At 50.2% G+C, this 27,958-nt stretch overlaps 1 protein-coding gene across 3 annotated transcripts in view; it reads right to left on the bottom strand.

Moving 5' to 3' along the window:
- The window catches only part of CDYL (chromodomain Y like), a 153,166-nt gene that overhangs the window by 3,607 nt on the left and 121,601 nt on the right, over positions 1-27,958 (bottom strand). For all 3 annotated transcript variants that reach the window (XM_067751893.1, XM_067751892.1, XM_067751894.1), the window contains 3 exons: positions 8,570-8,826; positions 7,158-7,330; positions 2,532-2,742 (listed from right to left, as the gene is read on the bottom strand). In XM_067751893.1, coding sequence (XP_067607994.1) covers positions 2,532-2,742; positions 7,158-7,330; positions 8,570-8,826 — 641 coding nt within the window. The remainder of the gene's footprint in view (positions 1-2,531; positions 2,743-7,157; positions 7,331-8,569; positions 8,827-27,958) is intronic.

Here is a 27,958-nt window from a genome sequence, read left to right as displayed (position 1 = left end):
TTCCACTGCATCGTGCAGACAGGACCACAAGCCAGGCACTGAGCGTGGAGCACGTTCTCAAGACCGACGTGAACGCCAGGGTCTGAGCTCGGATGGTGGACGTAGACACTGCCGGCCCTGGGCCGTCTGGAGTGCGAGTGACGGGGCAGGCGTCCTCAGCCCCTCGCCGTCACTTCCTTGAACATCGTTTTCTGCCACGTGGAGGTCACTTACTGCTCCCCCTACCCCGTCTCTCCTTCCCTTTTCTGGATGCTGAGGCCTGGGGCCAGTGACGGCCAGTCGTGAGCTGTCCTTGCTGCCTGGCTTCCTTCACGAGAACCGGCTCGCCCCTACCTGCTGTTACGGGAAAGCCGGCCCCTACTCGGCCTTCCTACTCCAGGTGGGGGGATGCACAGGGCAACGCGGGGCAGGTCTGCACAGACCCCAGAAAGTGCAGTGCCTGGCTGTACGCGGCTCCCCCGGGCAGGCCTGGTATGGGGGGGGCGGCAGGGGGCATCCACCACGTGAACCTAGTGGCCGGTGCAGCTGCTGTCTCTCTGCAGCTCCAGCCGGACACCAGGGCCAAGCTGGCAGGTCCTGAGGAGCCCAGCCGCTGGCCACGCTGCTCCTCACTCCGGCCTCGGACTGTGCCCTGCCTGCAGGGCCCCGGGGTCCCCGGCCCAGAGACCCTTCCCGTGCTGGCCTGCGGAGCAGCGGGTGGACACGCACCCTGGGAGGATGGGCGCTGGCCTCTGCGTCCCTGCGGGCTGGGAAACAAGGGGCAGAGGCCAGCACGGCCCCGGCAACCCTCCTTCCCCCTGATCCGAAGGGGTGCTGTCTCCCCTCCTCACAGCTCCGGGCGTGGCGGTCCCAGAGGGGCCACAGCTGCCAGCAAGGGTCCCACTGGCCTTCAAGCCACGACTGCTGCCTGGGCAGGCCAGGGGGGCAGGGGGCCCCCAGAGCCATGCAGTCCTCCCGCCTGACTGCAGCCATCCACGGACCAGGGCAGCTGGCAGGGGGCTACAGCAGGAAGGGAGACGAGGGGGAGCGGCCCTGAGACCAGATGCGGCCACGGGCGCTGCGGCTTGTCCCACGTCACTCCTTTTACGTTTCTTTAAACCCTTTAAACGTTCTGTTTGGGAGTGAGTAGACTTACGGAGAGATGATAAAAGCAGCACAGAGAGCTCCTGGGCCCCGTCCCCCAGCTGGCCCTCACGGTAACACCTTACGGAACACCTCGCGATGACCCAAACCAGAAAATCAACATGATGCTCTTACGACTGAGCCGCGAACTGTCTGCCAATCTTGCCAGGTTTCCCAGCGACGTCCTTTCTCTGACCCAGGCCCCCTGCCCTGAGCCGTCAGGCCCCCTCCAGGCCGCGATGGTTCCTCGGCCTTTCGGTGAGTCGTCCGACCGGGTGCCCTAGAGGGCGCTGTGCGGTGTTTGCGGGCAGTGCCAGCCGCCAGGGCTGCTCCAGTGTTACCTGGGTGCCCAGGACGCCTACTTCTCTCAACTGCACTTACTCTTTTTCCACCATCAATAACGAGCGCATGCAAACATCCTTTTCCTCGTGAGCTGGGGGCCCCCGCCTGAGGCAGCACCCTCTGTCTTGTTGTCCTCTGTGTCTCCCCCAGGAACGGGGGGGGGGGGGGAGTCCTGCACCCAGGTGCGCGGCCCCACACACGGGCAGGAGGAGGTGGCGCCCACGGGACAAGGGCGACGGCTGGACACGGCTGTGCCGCCCAGATCTAGCTGCCCGGCCGCTGGAGACGGTCAGCACAGACGCCAGGAGCCCTGGGGACCCTCTGCTGCGGGGTGACACCACAGCCCGAGCTGAGACGACAGCCATGGCAGCCAGCCACTCCAGCCCACGGCAGGGTGCGTGTCCCAGGCCACAGGTGCCCCAGGGCTCCCCGCGGGGGCGGGGGTGAAGCTCCACAGGGCCTGCCATACAGCTCGGCTCCTGCCGCCGCGTGCCGGCCTCCCCTTCAGCGTCTGTGCCTGCAGCCCCAGGCCAGGACCCCAGCCCGTACCAGATTACGGCTCAAGGAGTGAGGAACGTCAACGTGAACTTTCTACAACCCACAAGCTGCAACACAAACAGACTCTCGTTACGGGTGGATTTAACAGGTAAGACGAAAGCCCCCCAATCCTGGGGGGAAAGGCCCAGCTTTGCTCCTTAGTGCTTTCCCCTAAAAGGGCAGCTTTCAGGTTATGAGGGCAAGAATCTGTTGATTGCAAACTCTGGTTCGTTTGGGTCACACTGGGTGTTTACTACTCGTGGGCGTCGGTGTTAATCACGCAGAGACAGAGATTCCTCATGGCAGGAGGGCCTCTTCCCTAAACAGTCTATGAACCAAACCGTGAAAACCTTCCACGAGCTCCTGAACTAAGAGTGTGATTCATGATTTAAGAACAAGAACTGAATTACAAGTGCATTTGATGCAAAGTCCCCCCAGAATGACACCTTGTCTGTATTTAGAAAAACACTAACTAAACTAGACTTCTGCAGGACGTTTTCTAAGATGATTTTTTAAAAAGAGGTACTCACAGATGCTCCTCCCATAATCCTGGGAAACATCACGGTGGAACAGCCATCTGGACTCTGTCCGAAGGTAGTGTAGGGTGTTTGGAACCAAGCCTTCTCATTGGCCCAAACCACGTCACAGAGAGGCAGGATGGACGCTCCTAGCCCAATGGCTGGGCCATTTACGGCTACAATAATAGGCTTCTTAAACTGAATGAAAGTATTCACGAAGTTTCTAAAATGGAAAATAAATGAGGGAGTTACTCAAAACACTGCATGGTTGAGCAACAGAAAAATCTACTCCTACGGAATTCAATACACCAAGATGTGATCTCTGGGGGCATCACCGTGACTTGGAATTCGCTAATGGCCTTCTCCCCACTGCCAGGGGCCCTGGCTTTATGTACCGTGTGCTGCAAAGGCTTAATGGTGCCTTGGACACCAGGCCAGGGTGGCTGTCGCCACAGGACCTGTGAATTCTGCGGGAACAACACAGCGGAAGGTGCTCTCGGCTTGGGCTCCAGGGCCAACCTGTCTTCCCCTGACGGCAGGAGGAGCCCAGGAACCACGATGGGCTTCGGAGGGCCAGTCCCGCAGCTCTCCCGGAGGAGGCCTGGCGTCACTGCGGTAGCCTGTGCTGGGCAGGGACATGGGGCCTGGGGTCAGGAACCCCAGGGTTCCAGTCCCTAGGTCTGGACTTGGTCTGTGATTTCAGACGGCTTACTGATTAACTCGAAACACAGAAATTTCCTGAGTTTATATAGAACTAGATGGAATGAGTTGGGGGACATAGGGACAAGAAGCTCACAGGCTCGTGTGAGATGTGAGACCTGACGAGAGCATCACACCGCTGGGACCTGCTGGAGGGTCAGGCTGGGAAGGCGGGCTGCTCTGCTCTTCGGTTCAGGGCCAGATGGTGCATCTCCCTCCCCTGCACGGTGAAGCTAACGATGATCAGAGGTCGCGTCGTGTGAAGACTTAACGTGGTGAAGAAAAGGACAAACCCACCCAAAATGAATATAAGATAATGCCTTTAAGGCCAGCTATGTTCTCGATCAGAAGTCCAGAACTCCAAATTCTCAACCTGACGCCCCCCAGCTTTGGGGCCAAAAATACCAGTCTGGGTCCTGCTCCCTACAATTCAGCAATTTAAAAATAAGGCAAATCTGTGCAGATCGTCTCTATCATCTAGTCTCTCCTCCTCCCCAAATACTGACAGGAAGGGTTGTGTCTTCTTTGGATGGTGGGGGGGGGGGTTTTGGAGGGAGGGAGTGTGTGTAGGGTGTGTGTGTGCGTGTGGGGGGGAGGGGACCCTAGAGTTTGGCAGCCTGCAGGCCTCACTCTGGGAACTCTTCTCAAAAGCCCCTGTAGTCAGCACAGACCTCAGCCTGCCCCGGGGTCCCCAAAGGTTGGGGGGATTGAGAATTAGGTCACTCGAATGAGCTGCAGAGACTTTTAAATGAGAGCCTGGGGCACTGTTAGGAAGATCACACTGGGTTTTAAGGACGCAGAGAGCCAGACACCCTTTACAATAGGTCCTTGAAATAATCCTAGACCAGTACGTGAAGCTACTTCAGTTCCGCCACTGTTTGAGGATTCTGGGTCAACGAGTCGTGACGGAAATGCATTTTCTATGCTCAGTTACCAACGACCCTTGAGAAGGTAACTGCTGTCTCCCTGGTTTAAAGCAGACGTTTTCCCCGAGTAGCCCCACATTCATCTGCTCACGTGAACAGGGGCAAAGTGGAAGCTCTTTCAGTGCTGACATCTGGAAACCATGGATGGGATGGTAGCTTAACATGAAAGAGGTGATCAAAACAGTGTAATAAAGGGATTCTATAGAGAAACGGTACAAGGAATGAATCCTTCTCATATGTCAGTATAAAAGAAAAAAAATCTGCTTCTAAAGTACATATTGCAAAATCAGGCTGGAGAAATTGGAACTGAATTTTTCCCCCCTAAGAAGATTTTTATTTTTGCTTGGATTGATCATCTAAACCCGGGGCTCTTTCTGGGCGGAGTATGAATTAACCGACTCCCTCTGGAGTGAAGGCCATCGCCCCTTCTTGGAGGACTCCACCACGCCATCTGATGAGCTCTGAGACGCCAGAGCGAGCACGGTCCACAGAGAAACCCCTCTCGTGTGAAAATTAAAAAAAAACAAAACCCCCCAAAAACCCCCAACGGAAGTTCACAAAACCGCTTTTCTGTTTTGCAGGAACTTCCCCGAGCCAAGCAGGCTTAGCCACACGGCAGCCAGAGGCGGGAGGTGCCTTCGGGCCCCGGGATGGCTCTCGGGGGCCTGGCAGCCAGGGACTGTCTGTCCACTGCTTTGCGGGACGTAAAGTAAGTGTAGTTTAGAACTTACAATGCATGAACGTTCAAATGTGCTCAGTGCAACATACTGAACTTAAACTTCGCTTTCCTCTGGATTGCCTGTGAAGTGAGTGAGAGGCTGTGCTGGGAACAGCAGGGAAGGAAAGAGATCATATTTGCCACAAAAAGACTTAAAACCGAAATTCTCTCCATTCTTTTGAAGTACATTTACTACCCCACAGACCTCACCAAGGTAGAAAATCACCTAAGAACAACAGTCCAGGAATTGTTTGGGGGAAACCAATAACTGACCTGTTAAGGGCCAGTTCACTGCCATTTCTCAACTGATCTCCCCCTTCACGAGAGTGCCTGGAACGGGAGTGAATGCGGAAGAGGTCAGGTTCCAGGGGACGTTTCCTCTCTGGCTTTGCTCCCTCCCCAAATCTCTGCTCCTCTCGCCTCCTTTTGGGGGGAGGAGGCTCCTGGTCCTTCAGACACAAAGCAGCAGCTACTGGTCCCCACAGACTGCAAAAGCCTAACGTTATAAATTGATCCCTAATAACTGTTTTTATCACTAATGTGCTGAGTATTTTTATTACAATTAATCTGCAAACTGGTTACTGCCATCCCAGCAACGGAATTAGCCCCTACAGATACTTAAGAAGCTAACAGTTCAGACCTGACCTTCCTATTTCCCACCTTTCTTTCGGAAACTTGCTGCGATTGATGTTCGTTGCCCAAAGTTTTAAGGAATTTGAGACGAGACACCACAGAAACAAAAGATACACGTAGTAATAGCTTTATGTGTATAAGCCAACCTTACACACATAAACATGAATTTCAATGCAAATGAGCAAAAGTAAAGGTTAAGTCAATCTGGTGGAACTATTTTTGGATCCTGCCTGAGTGCATTCACAAAAATTCACATTGACAAAAACATATCATTTAAAGAAGAACTGATTTCCTAAAGCAAGATTCGGCTTTCCCCTAGGATACCAATTCGGCCTTTTGTGGGGAGTGAGGAGAGCCTGGAGTTTCTGAAATGGAGCGGGTGGCTGAAGAAAATTAGCATTTAAAATTACCCAGAAGTTCCAACACATGAGATAGCGCTTGATCTATCCTTCCTCTACTTTGTCTAATCCCAACAATACGAGCCTTTGCGCCCGTCAAGGGCAAACCCACCCTGGAGAAGCGGCCCAGAACGTTCATTGGTGGAACTCAGGGAACCGTCTACGGGGGAGTGAGCCAGAACCCTGGCTTCTCACTCAGCAGAGCCCCCAGATCACACAGGTGGAAAGTCAGTGTGATCTTACAGAGAATACACAGTCACCACCTGAGGCATAAGCATCTGTATTTTAAAAATGAACATTAAGTCCCTATAATTCATCCTGAAAGGGTGGGATGGGTCAATAATTAGGAATATCTACAAGTTATCCTAAAGTTACTGATGACTTGTCAAGGAATTACGTGCATTGATCAAGCAGTTTACTTTGAATAACAAGATGGTCCCGTCTAGTACACTGCAAGTTTGAAATTATTTAGGAAGCCAGAAGCAATGCTTAATAAAATCAGATTATAAAATTTCAAACTAGTTTTGGAGAAACAACTACCCTACGATAGCCTAAAAAATAGTAATGTTCGAAAAGATCAACGAACAGATAATGCCTTGTATACATGCACACGTGTATATAGTGTGAGAAAACATTAATTGAGAATTATTAAAAATATTCTGAAAGGCCAAGGCAATGCCCGATAGTCCCAAGGTGTGGGGTTCCAGGGCTCCTCTGACGGGCTGTTTGGGGCTGTGCCCATCGGAACCACCTGGGGAGATCTTTTGGAGAGAGATGCCCTGCCTACTCCAGGCCAAGACAGGAAAAAGGCTTCCACCATCCTGCTGTGTGGCTGGAACTCAGGATGAACTTGTGTGTACTGCTTGTACTGAAAAAACCTGCTCGTGTGATGTTACGGAACTAGTGTGTCATGAAGTCCAGCCGATTTAGAGTCAAGCAAACGGTAAGTTACCACATGAAAAAGTGTCTTTATCCCAGGGCTGGCGGCAGAGCACACGGAGCGTGGACGGCCGAAGCCCCCGCCACGTGCTACCCTGCGCTCTGCCCCTGGAGTGCCCCCCATCGAGCGTGCTGGGCTCCAGCCAACCTTGACATGCGTCATCTGCTCAAGGCAAGTGGCCCACAGCAGAGACAGAAGGTCCGATCAACTCTGCTACCAGCGAGTCTCAGGGGCGGAGACGCACGCCCTGCTCGCAGGCCCGTCCAGACCCGCCCCGCGGGGCCTGGGTCACGCCGGCGTTCACGGCGGACCAGGTGTGCGTACCTGATGGCCTCGGCCATCTTCGTGCTCTCTCTCTTCCGGTCATCCGTCAGGCGCCGGATGAAGTAGATGAAGTCAAGGCCGCAGCAGAAGACGCTGCCCACGGCGCTGAAGAGCACCAGCTTGCTGTCGTCGGCGGCGGCCGTGCTCAGGGCGCTCTGCACTTCCTTCATCACCTGAAAGGCACCGGGAGTCACGGGCGCGAAGGGAACGCTAAGAGCATCTCATTACTGGACCATCTCGATCCACGCAAAGTGAATTTACAGCCTGATACTGTTGCCTGTACCTACCAAGTAACTCACAAGTTTCTTATTTTGTGAAACCAGGGATTGGGAATAATGGGGACAGAGTCTCATCACATAACAAATTACGAACAGAGTATCATAACTAGAGAGATGTGTGAATCTGAGTTACTCAACGGTCCCGTCCTTGCGGCTCTCGGTGGGTGAGTTACGTATTATATCCCCTTGGCATTTCTACAGTGTGGACAGCAGGTGGCGCGTGCAACCAGTCCAAACAAACTACTAGTCTGGTTTCATTTGACACCAGCCTCCGTCCTTGGGACAGAAACCCCAAGTTTAGTGCGTACGGGTAACGAGTACAAGCACATCAGCATGGAGGCATTTTAGAAGGGCACAAACTACTTAAAATGGTCTCTCTGAAGGACTTACAAATAACCAACGGTCTAACGATGTACCGGGGACCAGCCGCCCTGAGCTGGTCTGTCCCGTGATCCTGGCCAGACACACTAGCTTTCTGTGGTTTTCTCGTCCAGAAAAGGCGTGACCTAGCTGTTCACAAGCAGGAAACAAGAGTGCAGGTTCAAACACTTCCGATTTTAGATACTTCACAGAACTAAGTTTCGAGCCTTTGCGAGCACCAGTCTCCCTCGATCCTGGGAAGCTACCTTTACCGGGTACGATCAGTAACAACTGCACTGGCATCACTGCAGCTGTAAGTTCCACTACGTGGAGTGCTGGGACCGACTGGGAAGGATGGTGAGATATTCAGAAGGCTGGACCTGGGGCTCTTTAATCTTGTCTGAACAGAGAGCTCTGGGACCTGACGAAAGCTACAGGATGGCGTGTGCACACGCTTTACGTGCGACTTCAGGGAGGCCCTCCGTCCCCCCCGGTGGATGAAGAGCTCCTGGCCGGGAGATGGAAGCACAGGGGCACCACCGCCACCTCCCTGTTCACAGCCAGAGCCCCGAGCAGGAAGCCGGGTCCTCGCCGGACCACACTGTCCCCACGTATAACGGGGAGCAGGCCTGCCGTGCTGCGCTGGCTTCCACCGTCGGGTGAAACAGCCCGGGGTGGGGATGGGGGATGAGAAAGGGCGCAGGAGAGCAGGGACCGGGCCCCGCAGGCCCAGAGAGACAGGCGGCCCCGAGCAGCCCCAGGGACGGTGCTCACCTCTGGGTTGAGAGAGTTGTTCTCGGACGACTTCGTAGACAGCAGGATGTGGGTGAAGCCGTCCTGCTTCCGGACGACGATATCCCTGTACCTGTAGGCACTTTCCGTCTGCCTCACGCTGAAACGCAGCCGCTTGTCAAAGGGCTGGTCTCGTCTGTCATCGATGAATTTCCTCTTCCCGGCCGTCACGCCCGTGACTGACGTCTGCAGGTTGGTCGTCCCGTTGGCCGTCAGCGCATCCATGAATGGAGAGGAACCTGCCAGGGGTCCGAAAGCACAGCAGTCGGTGAGGTCTTGCCATCAACTCGCCTTTGAATTAGGGAAAAATGCTTGCGACAGACCCAGGATCGACTGTGTTAATTTAAGAAGCTTAAAAAGTAGAACCTTTGGAGAGGATAGGCGTTTGTTTGCCTCCCAAGTCTGACGGGGAAATCGCCCTCGCACTGATCCCGCCTAATAAAACGAGAGATGGGAAGGAACGTGCTGAAAGGAAACTGCGAAATTTGAGACTTTTGAGGAACGGAACTGAACTAGAACGGGTCTCATGAAGAGGACATATTCCGGGCTTGAGAAGTTGAAAGAAAAATGGAAACTGATTCAAAGAAATGTTATTAGAGCCGAGCTATCTGCCGTTTTAGCCGAAATTTCTTCTGGATGAAGAGCCGCTCACACAGGCTCACGAAGCAGCCCCGCCCCGTTTCTGCGGGTCCGCCACGCCCTCGGGCCACTCTGCCCCCTGGTCCCAGTTCTACTACATTTTCAAACAGCCTTTTCAATGGCTGGAGACGGCGCTCTCTCCTGCCACCGAAAGTTAGTCCCGCTGATTCTCCCTTCTCTGTCGGCTGTTCTGTGTCAGGCTAGCTGCTGTGTTTCACTCAGCCTTAAAGACACGGCCTTCCGAACTTGGTGTTTCTTACTACGATAAAGTCAAGAGTTTGATACTTTCTTAGAGTTACCAGGAAATGTCAGGCTAAGGGTTCAAGTGTTAAAGCAAATAATTATGCTCCTATGGGTGTGAACTGTCTAAATATCATCTAACCTGGTAATGAATGTATAGAGCCTTTGGGTGGAGGAAGAAAGGGAAAGAAATGCAAGGAACTGGATCGGGCTTTACTGATAAAATGAGCAAGGAGAGAAGTTCCCTGAGGAGAAGAGCTGGAGGAATTACGAGTCAGAACTGCTTCCTGCAAAGTGAAAGAAGATGAGCTGAAGCCGCTGGAGACGACTTGTGAAGGGACGTTTAGAGAAGTCAGATCGTCTCCCTGGTTAAACAGGTTGACTTCCATTCAGTTAGTAGAACTACTTTGGAGGTTTTTAGAATTGAAAATTCATTTTTGGGAAAATCTGGGAGAGGTTCTAATACATAAATGGTACAAGACTCTGAGACTATAAAAAGGTCCATGGTACAAGGCCTCCCCCATCAGCCCACGACCCCCTGCCCTCCACAGCCAGTGTGTCTGGTTTCCAGGTGTCTTACAGCGTGCCCTATGTGTATATCAGCAAATATGAATTTAAATGCTTCTCTCTCACCCGCCTTTAACAAACACACATGGCAGCACATTAGACACAGCGTTGTGGATTTCTATAATGCATTTTACCAGCAATTTTTGATACTACAAATGATGCTGCAACGCATAACCTTGGCTTGTGTTGTCCCTTCCAATGTGTGTTGTCCCTTCCAATGTGCTGGCCAACCTGTAGGATAAGTTTCTAAAGGATCTGTAATGGAAAGAGCATTTGATAAGCTGTTACCAATGAGACAGGGCACTGCTGAATCTTTCTGAGGAAGCCAGCAGGGATCCTCGCACTGCCCTCTCTTCTCAGGCCTGTCACAGGCCCGCCTGGGCTGTCCTTGCTGTCCCCACTTCTCCCTCTGCCCATCGTTCCTCCACCCATCTGCCCTGAGCTGGAGTCTACGCGAACGGACAACTTCTCGGGTGCAGGGAGGAACGGGCCATGGATGAGGCTAAGCCACTGAGCCTGGTGCCCAGGAGACGGGGCATCTGCAGGGGAGTGTCACAGGGAACTGTGGTTTTCTCCAGTCACTGCTGAAGTGAAGAGTGAAGAGGCTCCGGAGCCCAGAAGCGGGGCCTGTGGTAAGCGGAGTGGGTGTCCAGAAACGACAGCAGAGCTGAGAAGTAGAAGCAGTGAAGGAGAGGGGGAGCCGCGAGCCTGCCTGGGTGCGGGGAGGGTCACGCGCAGGGCCAGGGGGCTGCCCAAGGGAGGGAGCGGAGCCACGCAACGAGGCTGTGTCAACAGTGGCGTGTGCCACAGAGAGGAGGGGAATGGAGAGGTCGTGGGGCGGGGGGGTGGGGCACGAGGGGCCGCTCTTAAACCCGGGAAGTTGTCTCACTGGAGGGCAGAAGCCAGAATGGAGAATTCAATGTACGACCGACAAAAACTGTCACATGCAAAAAACATACATGTTCAAACCAGGAATCTCTTAAAATGTGGCGGTAAGGGCCCCAGAAGAGCAACTGCAGCTGAGCGGGACCGGTATTTACGGGACTGACAATGATTCCCCTGCCTAAAAAGAGGTCCCGTCAGAAATAAGCCCACGCAGAGGCAGGCAGGGAGGCCGCCCGCCCCGGGTGAAGGGGGAGGGCGATGAAGGGCCACGGGCGGCCCGGCTGGGGCTCCGGCACATTCCGGAGGAGCAGGTTCTCGGGGAGGCGCTTGCTGGTGTGTCTGGACCTTGATGTTACCAACCCTGAGTGAGTTAACAGGTGCTGTGTCAAAGCAGCAGAAATTACTCTGGTGACACGGGGAAGCCCTCTGCGTGCTGGGTGCCCGCCGCCCACCAGGGTGAAGTCGCCGGCTTCGGATCAGCCCTTCCACCCGACCTGCTCCTGCTTCGCAGGGTAAGTAAAGCCACACATTCCTCAACGCTCCAGGAGTTTCCCTGGTGGCTTCCTTCCGCAAAGGCAGAGGGTTTCTAGGCTATGTAGAAGCCTAGATACGTACGTATCTACGTAGCCTTGATACGTGAGCTCTGGAAGCAGCTCAGCCTACTGGAGGCAGCGCGTCCCCCGGAGCTCTCCGTGGTTCTGCAAATGTAGCCGTGGATTTCTGTTGCCTCACGCCAACCAGCACTGCTGGCTTTGGCCTTCGCGTCCCTGTTAGAGCTCTGCTGATTGCAGAGCCTGTGATCTTGCCAGTGGCTCAACCCCCAAGCCCAATATGAGCCCCACCTGCAGGACCCTGTTCAGGTGGAGAAGTGCTCACGGCGGGACTGCCCTCAGACTCGCAGGCGCCAGCGCTGGGCCACGCCCCTCGTGACGTGCGTCCCCCCGTTCAGGTCTGTGCTCCCCCAGGGCCTCTGGACTCGCCGTTCCCTCTGCCTAGAACGTTCTGGCCCTAGAGCTCCAGACGGCTGCTTGTTTCTGCTCATCTGAGCGGCAGCTCCTCGGGAAGCCTCGGTCCCCACGCGTGCGGCCCTCCCGGCAGCACCCACGCGGCCCAGTCTGTCTCCCTCGCAGCGTGCCTCACCCGGCTCACCCTGTCCCACCCGACTTTTACTTACGCTCCGTGGCTGGACGTCACCAAGCTCCCCGTCTGTCTCATTCACTGCCGCACCCCCAGTGCTTGGAACACGCGGTCGCCACTGACCAAGCAGATGAGGGGCGGGGATCCCAACGCCCCTTCAGCCCAGCCCCCTGCACCCAGAGGAGGAGGCCTGCAGCCCACCCAGCCTCGTGACAATCGGGGGCAGCAGTGCCACACTTCAGAGCAGAAGCCACTGCTAAGGACTCAACTAAAAGGCAAACACTGAGATTCAGGAAAAGACGTCCTCCACGATGGAAACCATCGTGCGACACGCAGTGTGACCCAGGCTCTGAGGGAAACACAGGAGGCAAAAGCTCCAGGGAACCGGTATGAAATCCAGCTAGGAAAACCTCACTCAGCGTCTCCGAAAAACGGTTTTCTTTTAAAACATTCTAAGAGCAAAAAAGTTACTCTCAGGGGCCTCCCTGGTGGCGCAGTAGTTAAGAGTCGCCTGCCAATGCAGGGGGACACGGGTTCAAGCCCTGGTCCGGGAAGATCCCACATTCTGTGGAGCAACTAAGCCCGTGCGCCACAACTACTAAGCCTGCGCTCTAGAGCCTGTGTGCTGCAACTACTGAAGCCCACGCTCCGCAACAAGGGAAGCCACCACAATGAGAAGCCCGCGCACCGCAACGAAGAGTAGCCCCCGCTCGCCACAACTAGAGAAAGCCCGCGTGCAGCAACGAAGACCCAACGCAGCCCCCCCCCCAAAAAAAAGATACCCTCAAACATGTACTGCTAACCTGTTAAAATTCACGGCTTCAAGGGACTTCCCTGGTGGTGCAGTGGTTAAGACTCTGTGCTCCCAATGCAGGGGGCCTGGGTTCGATCCCCGGTCAGGGAACTAGATCCCACATGCATGCCGCCACTAAGAGTTTGCATGCTGCAACTAAGGAGCCTGTGAGCCGCAACTAAGACCCGGTGCAACCAAATAAACAAAATTTAAAAATTCACTGCTTCAAAAAGCATGTCTCTAACGTGAAATGTGCTTCCAACCATGATAGAGAAACGGTGTCTGGATTTCCTCATTGGCCAGTGAGACCCAGAAAACAGAACAAACCACCACATGACCATTTCAGACACCAGACAACAGGCAGGGCACGACCGTGTTGCCAGCATGAAGGGGGCAGGTGAGCCCAATGACACACTGGGCGTTCTGCCTGGAGGTGACTTCCACGCTGTGGGGAAATGCTGACCTGGGAACGAAGACTGAAGGTGAGGAGGCCCAGGAGGCTGGAAGAAGAAAAGGACCCGGGCCTCCTGGATGTTCATGGCCATTACTTTCTTTAGTCTGAAGTCAGAGCGCAAGCACTACAGTGTCTACAGAATCATCCGTCCTCCTTTATGGAGTCTAACGTTTCAAAACGCTGTCATCCACACTCACTGAACCTAATCCTGTTTAATGATATAAAAGCCGACCATTTTATTCAGATTATATAATCTGCAAACTGAATTCATTAACAGAAAACTCTTCAAATGAACGTGGAACTAAAGGTAGGCTTTAAACATTAGCATCCCTGGTTTCCATAACACATTCAATGACTCCTCTGTAAGTCATTATAAAAGTCTCTGCTGCAACTCCTTCAATTACACTTCCCTGTCCATGGGGATCTCTGGATTTAAAGTTTATAGGCTCACTCTTGGCTGTCTCCATAAGAGACATTAACATATCATCGGTGCTCCTATAATGCTTTGCTCCAACACGACTGATACGTCAGGAACGATCTGAGCACCTGTGCACGCAGCGCCCACTGTGAGAAAGCGTGGGCTGTGCCTCTGGGCCCCAACCCGGACTTGGTCCCCCCCTTCACCCCCGCTGAGCCCCCTGGACGCTCGCCACCTTGGGATGTAAGACGTGACTCCCCAGAGCAGGAGGGCACCCAGCACTGCCTCTGACACTTGGGATACACCTGACCCAATAAATAAGCCTGAGATTCGAGCCCTCGCCACCCGGTCAGCATGCCTCCTGCTTTCTCAGCAGCATCAGCAGGGTGTCCCTCGCTGGCTGGTGCCACCCTGGGAGGTGGGTGGCTGGAGAGGAGAGCAGGCTGCCGGGTCACTGTCCTGACTCTTGGCTGAAGACCTGTGGGGTGGGAGCGGGCAGGGACAGACCCGTGATCACTGCCCTGCACGCTCACGTCACGTCCGGTCCCTGGCCCCTCCCTGCCCTGCTTTCTCCACCAGCCCGCTTTCCAGTCTTTCACCTCTAGCTTGACCTCCATCAGCCTCACTGCTTCTCTGCCTTCTAGTTTTGACAACACACTGGCTGTGACCAAGGCCACAACCACAAAAGCTCTCCTCTAACCTTTCATGAAAGTATTTTCCCTACAAAACAAGAACCAAAAACAACAACCCCCCCCCCCCAACTTAAATAAAAATGCATCAGGTGAATAACCAAGATTTTCCATAGTTGGGTCTCTTTCATGTCTCTGACATCCCCTCTTGGGAATCAATCAGGTACCACCATCTGCTCCAGGATCCAGGCAGGACCACCTGCATCCCAGCTTCCTAAGCTGAGCTGGAGCCTCACTGAGCCAGGGCCAGGGCGCTCCACAACTCTGTACCGAGTAGCCACTGGCACAGAATCTGCACTGGGGAAAACATACTGCGAACAACTCATTCTTTAAAGAGCAAAAGAATGCCTAAGGATGGAGGGTGTATAAAAGCCATTTTAGTGCATGAAGCCCACACAGAGTTCCTTGACACCACGAAACAGCTCATGAACGCTAGAAGTATACTGAAAGCAGATGAGTGGAAAATAGTGAAATGAATTAGTTAACAAATCTAAGAGTACCTAGAATTAGGAAGCATTCTGAAAACTGACCAAAAAACGGACACAAGCTATGATTTCTTCATTTGAAATCATTCTGTTAAATAACTAAGTTTCCAGAGGGAACCAATCTAGGAATATTAAGTATGAAAAAGCAATGAGGAGACTTAAAAAGAAAAATAACATTTTGAGATAAAAGTGGCAATTAATGAGACTATGCAATTTAAAATAAAGTTTAGCTAATTAATTATAATTTCCTAAAACCTATGTAAGATTAGCCCCCCCAATTAAACCAAAGATTATGAACCAAGAGGTATACAGTAGTGTAATATCTGACACGATAAGTGCAATGTTCTGCCGTCCACAGATTCTCAAACTGACTCACAACAGCATCACTGAGCAGCTTAAAAACAAATGCTCCTGGGGCTACATTCCCAGCCACCTGGGGTTTCCGGGGTTTCTGGGAGGGGAGCGGGGCCCCTCTCACGCGACTCTGTTGCGCACTGACAGATGCAGCACAACTGCTGTCTGAAAAGAATGCTCACGATTCCCAGAGGGAAAAGCTTAGGTCAGAGGACCAAGACCCGGTCAGCAGGAACAGTTCCTCCCAAGCAGAAGAGGGTCCTTAAAGTCCAAATGACTGAAAGAGACAAATAAGGAAATGAAAAGAAGAGAAAGAATACGTGATACAAGAAGTGATGACCACTGGAGAGATGACAGGGAGATGCTAGAACAGTCAATCAGGGTATCAGAAATGCAGAGAAACTCGAAATACTCAAAGACAGTCAACACGATTGCTTTTCTCCATTAACAAATTTAGCGAGTGAATCAAAGGAGACAGCAGGGACGTCCCTGGTGGCGCAGTGGTTAAGACTCTGTGCTCCCAATACAGGGGACTGGGGTTCGATCCCTGGTCGGGGAACTAGATCCCACATGCATGCTGCAACTAAGGAGCCCACATGCCGCAACTGAGACCCGGCGCGGCCAAATAAATAAATATTTGGCGGGGGGGGGGGGGGGGGGAAGAGGAGACAGCAAAGGCTCAAGGTCTGGGAACCTGCAGGGAGTCTGGAAGTTAAGACGGATGAGATCTCACCGCTGACCTTGTTAAGAGCTGCATTACATTAGAGGAGACAGGCCCACACGTTCACAGCTAAGTAGCCCAATGGTTGTGTTTATAATTTTGTAACTGTTTGCAGTTAGTATCATTAAGGAGAGTAAATACTTCCACATCCTGAAGATTTCCACACCTCCCCTCAGAAGGGCTTCCCATTCAGTGACAACCCTCCCTCACTTTTTCCCTTATTCTTCCCCCAAAGCAAGGGGGTAGATGCCAGCGAGCAATCATACTGGTTTCTGAGGAGGCGCTCAGAGGTTGGGACGCGGAGGCCAAGGCAGGACAACGGACACCACAGGCGCATCGGCACTTGGGGTCCTGGCATCTCACTGAATCTGTTCCACAAGATGAAAGCCGAGGTCCAGAGCTCAGCTGCCCTCCTGGGGTCATGGAGCCCCCAACCAGCAGGCCAGGGGGCCGCTTGCAACTCCCCTCCCCCACCTGCCTGTCCTATGAAAACAAACCACAGAGCTATCTGTCACCTCGTAACTCCTGCCACCAGGCCAGGCATGGGGAAGGGGCAGTCTAGTACCCCCGAAACTGCTTCAGCTTAGCTTTGCTTCACACACACACATGCATGTATTTTGCGGGGGGAACAAAAGTCCTAAATAAAACATTAGCAAACAGATTTGGGAACATAATTTTTATTATGGTAAAAACACATAAAACTTGCCATTTTAACCACTTCTAAGTGTCCAGTTCAGTGGCGTTAAGCACATCCACACTGCTGTGCAAACATCACCACCATCCATCCACAGAGCTTTCCACCTTCCGACCTGCAACGCCGACCCCGTGAAACACTAACTCCTCATTCGCTTGGCAACCACCCTTCTACTTTCTGTGTCCGTGAATTTGATGACTCTAGCAACCTCATGTAAGTAGAATCATATGACATCTGTCCTTCTGTGTCTGGTTTATTTCATTTAGCGTAATGCCTGAGGTTCACCCATGTTGTATGTACCCTGTGCAAGAACGTCATTCTTTTTTAAAGGTGAATAATATTCCATTCCAGTATTTTTTTTTAAAAACACCACTTTTGTTTATCCATTCATTCCCCAATGGACATTTGGGTTATTTCCACCTTTTGGGTGTTGTGAATAATGCTGTATGGACATTCGTATTCACATGAGCGTACAAATACCTGAGTCCCTACTTTCAATTCTTTGGATGTATACCTAGAAGTGGAATTGGTAATTCTGTGGATTCTATACAAACCTGTACATATACAAGTCTGTATCTGTTGATATAGAAAGGGATCATATGGTAATTCTATGTTTAATTTTTTGAAGTTATATTTAGTATTTTCCCAAATTAGCTAGAATGTGTTTAGTTAGAAATTATAATCAAACTCTTGGAGAAGATCTGAATCATGGCCTGGACTGTGATTACTTCCATCTTCTTGCTAAATTTCTTTGGTTTTCCTGGGATACGGAAGCAGAGGAGACAAATGTTGGATGAGTTAATACAATCAAGACGAATTGCACAAGGATTTGTAGCTGATTCCGAGGCTTAGTCTAGAGATAAAATCTTCATCAAACACATTATTTGTTTCTCTTTTTATTGCTGGGAATCGCTTTCTCCTGGCCAGTCTTCCAGCTTGAAGATACACGTGAGGCCACAGGCTTCCCCAACGGTGGGACCCAGGCCTCCCCAAGCCTGTGCCTTTGGCCCTGAGAACTAGCCTTTTTTTTTTTTTTGGGCTGTGTCTCATGGCATGTGGGATCCTATTTCCCTGACCCGGGATCGAACTCGTGCCCCCTGCAGTGGAAGCAGCGCAGAGTCCCAACCACTGGACCGCCAGGGAATTCCCTAGCCTTGCTTTTACTCAGAGGGTTTCCTGATGACATTTTGACAGGAGGAGAGTAAAAGGAGCTTAAAGATTTTTGTTCTTTGGAATAAAAACACTCCAATTAGCAACGTCACCATAAACTATGCAAACGTCTACAGTCAGTTCAAGGCACAACCAGAAACCACTGAGAGTCCCTGCCTGTGTTGTGAAGTTTCCTGGTACAAAGGTCATTCCTCCACATCCCCGTCATGTATAGAAGAGCCCTCTGTCAGCTCCAATCTTCACTGTGAGTTGAGCTGAGCTCCTCAGGAAGCACTAATCCCTAAGGGGATTTGGATTCCTAGATCCAGAAAAGCACAGGAGTCCTCAGTAGACTAAAGGAAATTTAAGCGTCATCTTTACTGAGTTCAACAGAATTGGCAGTAAAGCAGGTGCAAAGCTATTGGCACCAACAATTCAGAATCAAAGTTAGGAACACGGAGGAAATGGAAACCCTTACAAGTGAAGTGTATTCTTTGAAGAGGTTAATGGAAAACTTTCAAGTGTGATTCAAGATTTAGTTATAGATGCAAATTCAAGCTATTAAGTTTAGTTTTACTTATGACAAACTAAAATAAAAAATTACTAGCGATATAAATCCTATCATTCTAAATAAGCATATCAGGATAAGTTCCCAAAGTAAATCTAATAAGACAGGTGATGCTTTAAATGTAGTGCATTTTATTTCCTCACTAACAGCCTTGAAACTAAGTCAAATATTGGAGAGAAAAAAACCTAGCAAAAACCTTTATACTATGTCACTTTAAGAACAAAAAAAAGGAACAGAAAATGATCAGACCCACATTCCTCTTTAGTGCTGAGAAGAAGGATTAACACAAATATATACATATAAGAAGGATAACAATAACTACCTACATGGTATGATTCCTCAGCAGTGGAATCTTATTATTCATCTACAAAAATTTTATTTCCCTCAAAAATGATTCTACCTTATTTGACACAGGACTGAATTCTCTCAACATTTTCCTTTTTCTTTTTTAAAGTAATTTTATTTAATTAATTAAGTTGTTTGGTTATTTTTTTGGCTGTGTTGGGTCTTCGTTGCTACGCACAGGCTTTCTCTAGTTGCGGCGAGCAGGTTTCTCATTGTGGTGGCTTCTCTTGTTGCAGAGCACAGGCTCTAGGCGCGCAGGCTCCAGTAGTTGTAGCACATGGGCTCAGTAGCTGTGGCTCGTGGGCTCCAAGGTGCATGGGCTTCAGCAGTTGTGGTGTGCAGGCTCAGTAGTTGTGGTGCATGGGGTTAGTTACTCCGCGTCATGTGGGATCTTCCCGGATCGGGAAACAAACCCAATCCCCTGCACTGGCAGACAGATTCTTAACCACTGCACCACCAGGGAAGTCCCTCAACACTTTTCTTTATAATGCTTATTTTGACTTTTAGAACCAACCAGTTTTTGCAACTATTGCTTTAGTAAGAGAACTAATCAATTACAAGCTGATTTCCCCATTTCATTTTAACAGTGCATGCCCATTAATTTCAAGTCCTCCATATTACAGGAAGACACGCTCGTGGTTAGGTACATGTAGAGTACAACCAAACTTCTACTCCAAATAAAATTAATTCACAGTCTATATTTATTGTGCGTAGCACAGTCTAGGCTAAAATGTTCAAGTGCTAATTTCCTAGCGCTGGTGCAGGGGCGCCTCACAGAGCGCAAGACTTCAAACCCCTTCTTGGGACGCACATTATCACCCAGAGTAAGGATAAGTTCAAGGTGTTTGCTGATATTCACAGTGAGGTCTTCTTCGGTCTTCCATCTGCAATGTCAACAGCAACAGGCCAGGGATGAAAACCTGTCATCTAAACTTTTAATCTTTTCCACGTGCTCCCAGCACAGTCAGTGTCTTACGTATTCAAACGTCAGAGCACTGCAGAGGAGAGTACTCTTAACTTCTTCATGTGAACCGTCACTGTAAAGCAGCCCTCCTTTCCACGCCTCACCTCATCTCTAAATGAGCGACAGCTTCAACCAGAAGAGCACCTGTGTTCATTCTAACTGTGTTCTCAAATGCTGCCATGACTCTCTAGGTTCGTAGTTCCACACCAGCGTATGTTCTAGACCCTGACTGGCAGGAGAGACCACTAGAGCCACGAAGGCAAGGTCTGCTGGAAGCACACCGTTCGCCCTCAACAAGATGAAGCCGAGGTGACAGCACCGCAGGAAAAAGGAGGTCCTGCGGCCGGTCACTAAAAGCGGAACACAGACTTCGTTCTGGCTTTCTGGAGGCCAGAGCAAGGCTGGAAACCCCAGTAAAAGAAGATTCTAAATAAAAAAAACAAACTTACCGCTTAAGACGACAACCTGCTACTTCTAAGACGCAAGAGAAGTTACTCCCTGAGGGTCTTTGAAAGACCAAGAGACCCACACACACAGACACTCGGCCTCCCCAAACCAGAAGCAACGAAAACAATAAAGGCAAAGGACAACACACACAGAACAGACTGCGAACTCAGCGGGGCCCCCCAGTGCATAAAGGCCACGGCTTTCCTAACATTTCCCCACGCACGGATTGCCTTCCCTACCTAAACGAGATCTAACATGGAGCCTAAAACGCAAAGCTGATCAAAGCAGAGGTGCTCAGTGGGGAGGGGTGGGGGGCACTCACTGGCCCCTTATCAGCCCTCAGACCAGCCTGGTGCAGACGTGGGGCTGGACGTCCATCCAGACAGCTCACCCAGCAGACGGAGAAACACCAAGCTTCCTTGCATTCAGGAAGCGCCATAAGAAAATGAGAAAAAATGATTTTATTTTAAAAGGAAAGAGGCTGTGAGGACTTGAGAGGCGCCTGTCCTCAGAGCTCAGCCGCTGGCCTAGAATGAAGCCAGAGGAAGGTGAGGTCAGACTGGCGGCAGGAGCAGAGGCTGGCCTGGGGAAAAGAGACGGCCACCTAGAGCTCGTCATCCGCCCTTCCAGACACGCTTTAACTGGACTTTCAGTTAGTTTTCAGACCATGAGAACAAGGTCAAAATTCAACCCAGAGTGAACTTCCAGGAACTGTTCTAAGTATTTGTGATGCTCACTCAGAATTACGTTTAGGGGCTTCCCTGGTGGTGCAGTGGTTGGGAGTCCGCCTGCCGATGCAGGGGACGCGGGTTCGTGCCCCGGTCCGGGAAGATCCCACATGCCGCGGAGCGGCTGGGCCCGTGAGCCATGGCCGCTGAGCCTGCGCGTCCGGGCCTGTGCTCCGCAACGGGAGAGGCCACAACAGTGAGAGGCCCGCGTACCGCAAAAAAAAAAAAAAAAGAATTACGTTTAGTTCTTTTTGGTCAAAATTTCTTTATCTCACGACTACTTAAAGGAAATTTACTCACAGGAACATAGAGTAGCTTTAAAGTTCAAAAAATCTGGTGTGAAGAATCACCTCCTCAGAGAAAAGTACGCAGTTTGTGCTAAAAAGGCAGTTACCCCAAACACGTCTGTGGTTTTATTTTCTCAACAGAATTTAAAATTAATGTCCACACATTGGAAATTTGAAGCAATCAAGTTAAGCATTCTAATATGAAGAGAAACACATGAGACTAACTTCCAAAATAGCAAAACCCCTACCATCAGGCCCACACAAAGCATGTCCTCTTGAGAGCAGAGTGGTAACATGCTTTCGCAAGGCAGTTTGACAGCTTGTATCAAAAACATTAAAACCTCTGATGAACCCAAATCTAGGAATTAATCTTAGAAAAGTAATCATCGATATCCATTAGAATTTGACCAAATGCAAGTTCTTCAAAAAGAAGTAGGGAGTTTGCTGTAATTAAGGACGGTGTGATTATGCCCCATGACACGGAAAGGTACGCGTGACCTATGAGGAACCAGGCCTGGCACACGGAACAGGGAGGTGTGTTCTTACACACCACACGCAGAGCCCATGTAGCATCTTCTTGACCTCTCACCTCCTGACCCCTTTCCTGGTCTCCCAGCTACAAGGTCGATCTGCCCTCTTCCCACTCTGGATGCAGTGGTTCAGCTGCCGGGCTTCAGTGCTGCAGTGAAACGCTTCTACACCTGAGCAGGCGCTGACCGTCCCGGGAAGGTCAGTGGACCACGTGGCTGGTGGTACGGCCCGGCTCGGGCTCAGCACGGGCGGGGCCCTCTGTGGACCTTGCTCTAAGAAAGCACGTCAGAACCCGCTCCCGTTAAGCACCAACTCTGCAAACGCTGCGCTCTATCATACACAAAAGCCAATGGGGAAAAGAGATCAACAGCTCAGAACGAAGAACGACCTGTCCGCGGCTGAAAGGTTGGTTAAAGAGCTGGACAAACTACACAGTGGCAACTTTCCTTGAGCTCATCAGAGACCTGAGGTTGTAACTGGCAACCAAATACACTGAAATTCTAGGAAAGACAAGCCTGTCAGGGGAAAGATGGGGTGCGCGGGCTGCGTCATTTGCGGCAGGGGAAGGCAGGGCCTCTAGAAACGAGTCAGAAGCCATCAGCTGAAACTCTCAAGAACTGCTGACAGCTGAGCGTGAGCTCGCAGGACAGTACAGCAGCTCATTCGTGAGACAGACCCAGGCGAAGCGGGAGGTCAGACACAGCCTCGCTCACAGCAACACAGGCACAGAGCAAGAGGTCTGCCACCCCCAGGGGAAAGGTATGGAGACTGACCTGCCTGCCCTGACCTCTCAGGCTTCTGGAGAGGGGCAGCAAACACTGTGGGCCCTTAGACCTGAGGGAAGGAGGGTGTGGGGAGAAAACCCCTTTTTACCCCTTGGGTAGGAGAAAGAATCCTGAGAAAGCTCCACCCCCAGGGCTGAGGCACATGGGGCCCAAGGCGGAGGTGACACGGGAACCAAGAACACCCTGACCCCACTCCCCTTGCAGCTTCCCCACTTCCCACGACCCCAGCCTAGAAAAGAACTAAAAAGTCACCAGCACTCTGCTCCTAGGGGAGGGGCAACAGCACGTGAGAGAGGTCCTCCCTGACTCAGGCATGGGGACAGCTGAAAGCTGGTAGCAGAGCACACACACTGAGAAGAACCTTCCAGTAACCACAGCAAAGGAAAAGCCACACCCAGCTCAACCACTGACAAGCACGACTCAACCTCTGACACCAGCTGCCTGAGAAAAACCACGCCCATTTCTAGGCACAAATATTACTTTTCTTAGACTCTCGTGTTCCATACAAGATGTCTGGCAGTCAATCAAAAATTATGAAATACAGAAAAGATCAAGAAAATAGAATACAACTCATTGTCAAGAAACAAGGCGATCAACGGAATGAGACTCAGAGATGACCCAGGAACGACACTATCATACAGGGACATTAAAATAACCATGACACATGTAAAAGGAACTAACAGAAAAGGTGACCAACCTGCACTACTAGATGGGGCATTTAGGCAAAGACCCAGAAACTATGAAAAGTCAAATGGTAGAGCTAGAAATAACAAAAAACCCTGGGGAGGGGAAGAATCTGATTCCTAGAGTTGCCACATTTTTCTAAAAAGTCCTGTTTTCAATAAAAATAACGAATCAGAAGACAGGCAAAGACACAAGAAGGAATGACCCCACACATGGGGGAAAAAGTAGTCAACAGAAACTGTCACTGAGGAGGCCCAGACAAGAATGCACTTTCCTACGGTCTTTAATCAGCTATTTCAAATACGTTCAAGAATTAAAGGAAATAATGTCAAAAGAACTAAAGAGAAGTATGAGAACAACATGCCTCACTAAATACTATCAATAGCAACAGACTACTTAAAGAAACAGAAGTCTCTGAGTTGAAAAGTGTAATAACTGAAACGAAAATTTCCCTACAGCAGTTCAGCCGCTGTAGACTGGCGAAAGAAACGATCACCAACCATGAAGAGAAGTCAGTTGAAATTACCCAGCCTGAGGAACAGAGAAGGAAGGAAAAAAGTAAAACAGAACTTCAGAGACCTCTGGGCCACCATTAAGAACACCAACACACCGTGTGGGAGTCCCAAAAGGAGAGGAGATAAAGGGAGAAGAATATTTGAAGAAATAATGACCAAAAACTTGCAAAATTTGATGGACAACATGAATCTTCATATCCAAGAAGCTCAAGGGACTCCAAACAAAACAAATGTAAAGAGAGCCTCATGGAGGCACATCATAAGCAAAATGCTGACAGCCAAAGACAAAGAGAAGCTTGAAAGCAGCAAGAAGGACCAACACGTCATGTTCCAGGACCCCTGGTAAGATTAACAGCTTATTTCTCAGCAGAAACCGTGCAGGTAAGAAGGCAGCGGAATGACATATTTAAAGTGCTAAAAGAAAGACTACAGCCAAGAATTCTAAATCCAGCATAACTATCCCTTGACAATGAAGGAGAAATTAAGACATTCCCAAGTCAAACAAACAAAAAACCAAGGAATCGGTGGCGAGTTGACTTACTTTACAATAAATACTAAAGAGAATCCTTTAGGCTAAAATGAGAGGACACATTAGATAGTAACTTAAGTCCACATGAAGAAATAAAAGACACTGGTAAAGGTAAGTACATAGCTAATTATAAACAACAGAGTAGAGGGGAAGATGGCGGAGGAGTAAGATGCGGAGATCACCTTCCTCCCCACAGATACACCAGAAATACATCTACACGGGGAACAACTCCTACAGAACACCCACTGAACGCTGGCAGAAGACCTCAGACCTCCCAAAAGGCAAGAAAGTCCTCACGTACCTGGGTAGGGCAAAAGAAAAAAGAATAAACAGAGACAAAAGCACAGGGACGGGACCTGCACCAGTGGGAGGGAGCCGTGAAGGAGGAAAAGTTTCCACACGCTAGGAAGCCCCTTCGCGGGCGGAGACTGCGGGTGGCGGCGGAGGGGAGCTTCGAAGCCGCGGAGGAGAGCACAGCAACGGGTGCGGAGGGCAAAGCGGGGAGATTCCCGCACAGAGGATCAGGGCCGACCGGCACTCACCAGCCCGAGATGCTTGTCTGCTCACCCGCCGGGGCGGGCGGGGCTGCGAGCTGAGGCTCGGGCTTCGGTCGGAGGCAGGGAGAGGACTGGGGTTGGCGGCGTGAATACAGCCTGCAGGGGCTAGTGCGCCACGGCTGGCCGGGAGGGAGTCGGGGGAAAGTCTGGACCTGCCGAAGAGGCAGGAGACTTTTTCTTCCCTCTTTGTTTCCTGGTGCGCGAGGAGAGGGGATTGAGAGCGCTGCTTAAAGGAGCTCCAGAGACGGGGGCGAGCCGCGGCTAACAGCGCGGACCCCAGAGACGGGCAGGAGACGCTAAGGCTGCTTGGTGCCGCCACCAAGAAGCCTGTGTGCGAGCACAGGTCACTCTCCACACCTCCCTTCCGGGAAGCCTGTGCAGCCCGCCACCGCCAGGGTCCCGGGATCCAGGGACAACTTCCCCGGGAGAACGCACGGCGCGCCTCAGGCTGGTGCAACGTCACGCCGGCCTCTGCCGCCGCAGGCCCGCCCCGCACTCCGTGCCCCTCCCTCCCCCAGCCTGAGTGAGCCAGAGCCTCCGAATCAGCGGCTCCTTTAACCTTATCCTGTGTGAGTGAAGAACAGACGCCCTCCTGCGACCTAAACGCAGAGGCGGGGCCAGACCCAAAGCTGGACACCGGGAGCTGTGCGAACAAAGAGGAGAATGGAAATCTATCGCAGCAGCCTCAGAAGCAGCGGATTAAAGCACCACAATCAACCTGATGTACCTGCATCTGTGGAATACCTGAATAGATAACGAATCATCCCAAATTGAGGAGGTGGACTTTGAGAGCAAGATTTATTATCTTTCCCTCTTTTCCTCTTTTTGTGAGTGTATAAATGTATGCTTCTGTGTGAGACATTGTCTGTATAGCTTTGCTTCCACCATTTCTCCTAGGGTTCTATCCGTCCGTTTTTTTTCTTAAAAATTATTTTTTATTCTAAGAACTTTATTATATTTTATCTTATTTTATATTACTTTTTTTCTTTCTTCCTTTCTTTTTTCCTTCCTCCCTCCCTCCCTCCTTCCTTTCTTCCTTCTTCTAAATCTTTCTTTCTACTTTTGCTCCCTTTTATTCTGAGCCGTGTGGATGAAAGGCTCTTGGTGCTGCAGCCAGGAGTCAGTGCTCTGCCTCTGAGCTGGGAGAGCCAACTACAGGACACTGGTCCACAAGAGACCTCCCAGCTCCACATAATATAAAACAGCGAAAATCTCCCAGAGATCCCCATCTCAACACCAGCACCCAGCTTCACTCAACGACCAGCAAGCTACAGTGCTGGACACCCTATGCCAAAAAACTAGCAAGACAGGAACACAACCCCACCCATTAGCAGAGAGGCTGCCTAAAATCATAATAAGTCCACAGACACCCCAAAACATACCACCAGACATGGACCTGCCCATCAGAAAGACAAGATCCAGCCTCATCCACCAGAACACAGGCATTAGTCCCCATCCACCAGGAAGCCTACACAACCCACTGAACCAACCTTAGCCACTGGGGACAGACACCAAAAACAATGGGAACTACGAACCTGCAGGCTGCAAAAAGGAGACCCCAAACACAGTAAGATAAGCAAAATGAGAGGACAGAAAAACACACAGCAGACGAAGGAGCAAGATAAAAACCCACCAGACCTAACAAATGAAGAGGAAACAGGCAGTCTACCTGAAAAAGAATTCAGAGTAATGATAGTAAAGATGATCCAAAATCATGGAAATAGAACAGAGAAAATGCAAGACACATTTAACAAGGACCTAGAAGAACTAAAGATGAAACAAGCCATGATGAACAACACAATAAATGAAATTAAAAATACTCTAGATGGGCTCAATAGCAGAATAACTGAGGCAGAAGAACGGATAAGTGATCTGGAAGATAAAATAGTGGAAATAACTACTGCAGAGCAGAATAAAGAAAAAAGAATGAAAAGAACTGAGGACAGTCTCAGAGACCTCTGGGACAACATTAAATGCACCAACATTCGAATTATAGGGGTTCCAGAAGAGAAGAGAAAAAGAAAGGGACTGAGAAAATATTTGAAGAGATCATAGTTGAAAACTTCCCTAATATGGGAAAGGAAATAGTTAATCAAGTCCAGGAAGCACAGAGAGTCCCATACAGGATAAATCCAAGGAGAAATACGCCAAGACACATATTAATCAAACTGTCAAAAATTAAATACAAAGAAAACATATTAAAAGCAGCAAGGGAAAAACAACAAATAACACACAAGGGAATCCCCATAAGGTTAACAGCTGATCTTTCAGCAGAAACTCTGCAAGCCAGAAGGGACTGGCAGGACATATATAAAGTGATGAAGGAGAAACACCTGCAACCAAGATTACTCTACCCAGCAAGGATCTCATTCAGATTTGACAGAGAAATTAAAACCTTTACAAACAAGCAAAAGCTGAGAAATTTCAGCACCACCAAACCAGCGTTACAACAAATGCTAAAGGAACTTCTCTAGGCAAGAAACACAAGAGAAGGAAAAGACCTACAATAACAAACCCAAAACCATTAGGAAAATGGGAACAGGAACATACATATCAATAATTACCTTAAATGTAAATGGACTAAATGCTCCCACCAAAAGACACAGATTGGCTGAATGGATACAAAAACAAGACCCATGTATATGCTGTCTACAAGAGACCCACTTCAGACCTAGAGACACATACAGACTGAAAGTAAGGGGATGAAAAAAGATATTCCATGCAAATGGAAACCAGAAGAAAGCTGGAGTAGCAATTCTCATATCAGACAAAACAGACTTTAAAATAAAGACTATTACAAGGGACAAAGAAGGACACTACATAATGATCAAGGGATCGATCCAAGAAGAAGATATAACAATTGTAAATATTTATGCACCCAACATAGGAGCACCTCAATACATAAGGCAAATACTAACAGCCATAAAAGGGGAAATCGACAGTAACACATTCATAGTAGGGGACTTTAACACCCCACTTTCACCAATGGACAGATCATCCAAAATGAAAATAAATAAGGAAACACAAGCTTTAAATGATACATTAAACAAGATGGACTTAATTGATAGTTATAGGACATTCCATCCAAAAACAACAGAATACACATTTTTCTCAAGTGCTCATGGAACATTCTCCAGGATAGATCATATCTTGGGTCACAAATCAAGCCTTGGTAAATTTAAGAAATTTGAAATTGTATCAAGTAT

Source organism: Pseudorca crassidens, chromosome 10 (genome assembly GCF_039906515.1).
Source record: "Pseudorca crassidens isolate mPseCra1 chromosome 10, mPseCra1.hap1, whole genome shotgun sequence".
Lineage (NCBI taxonomy): Eukaryota > Metazoa > Chordata > Mammalia > Artiodactyla > Delphinidae > Pseudorca > Pseudorca crassidens.
Note: the sequence above shows the minus strand (reverse complement) of the source record. Positions and strands in the feature narration are given on the sequence as shown.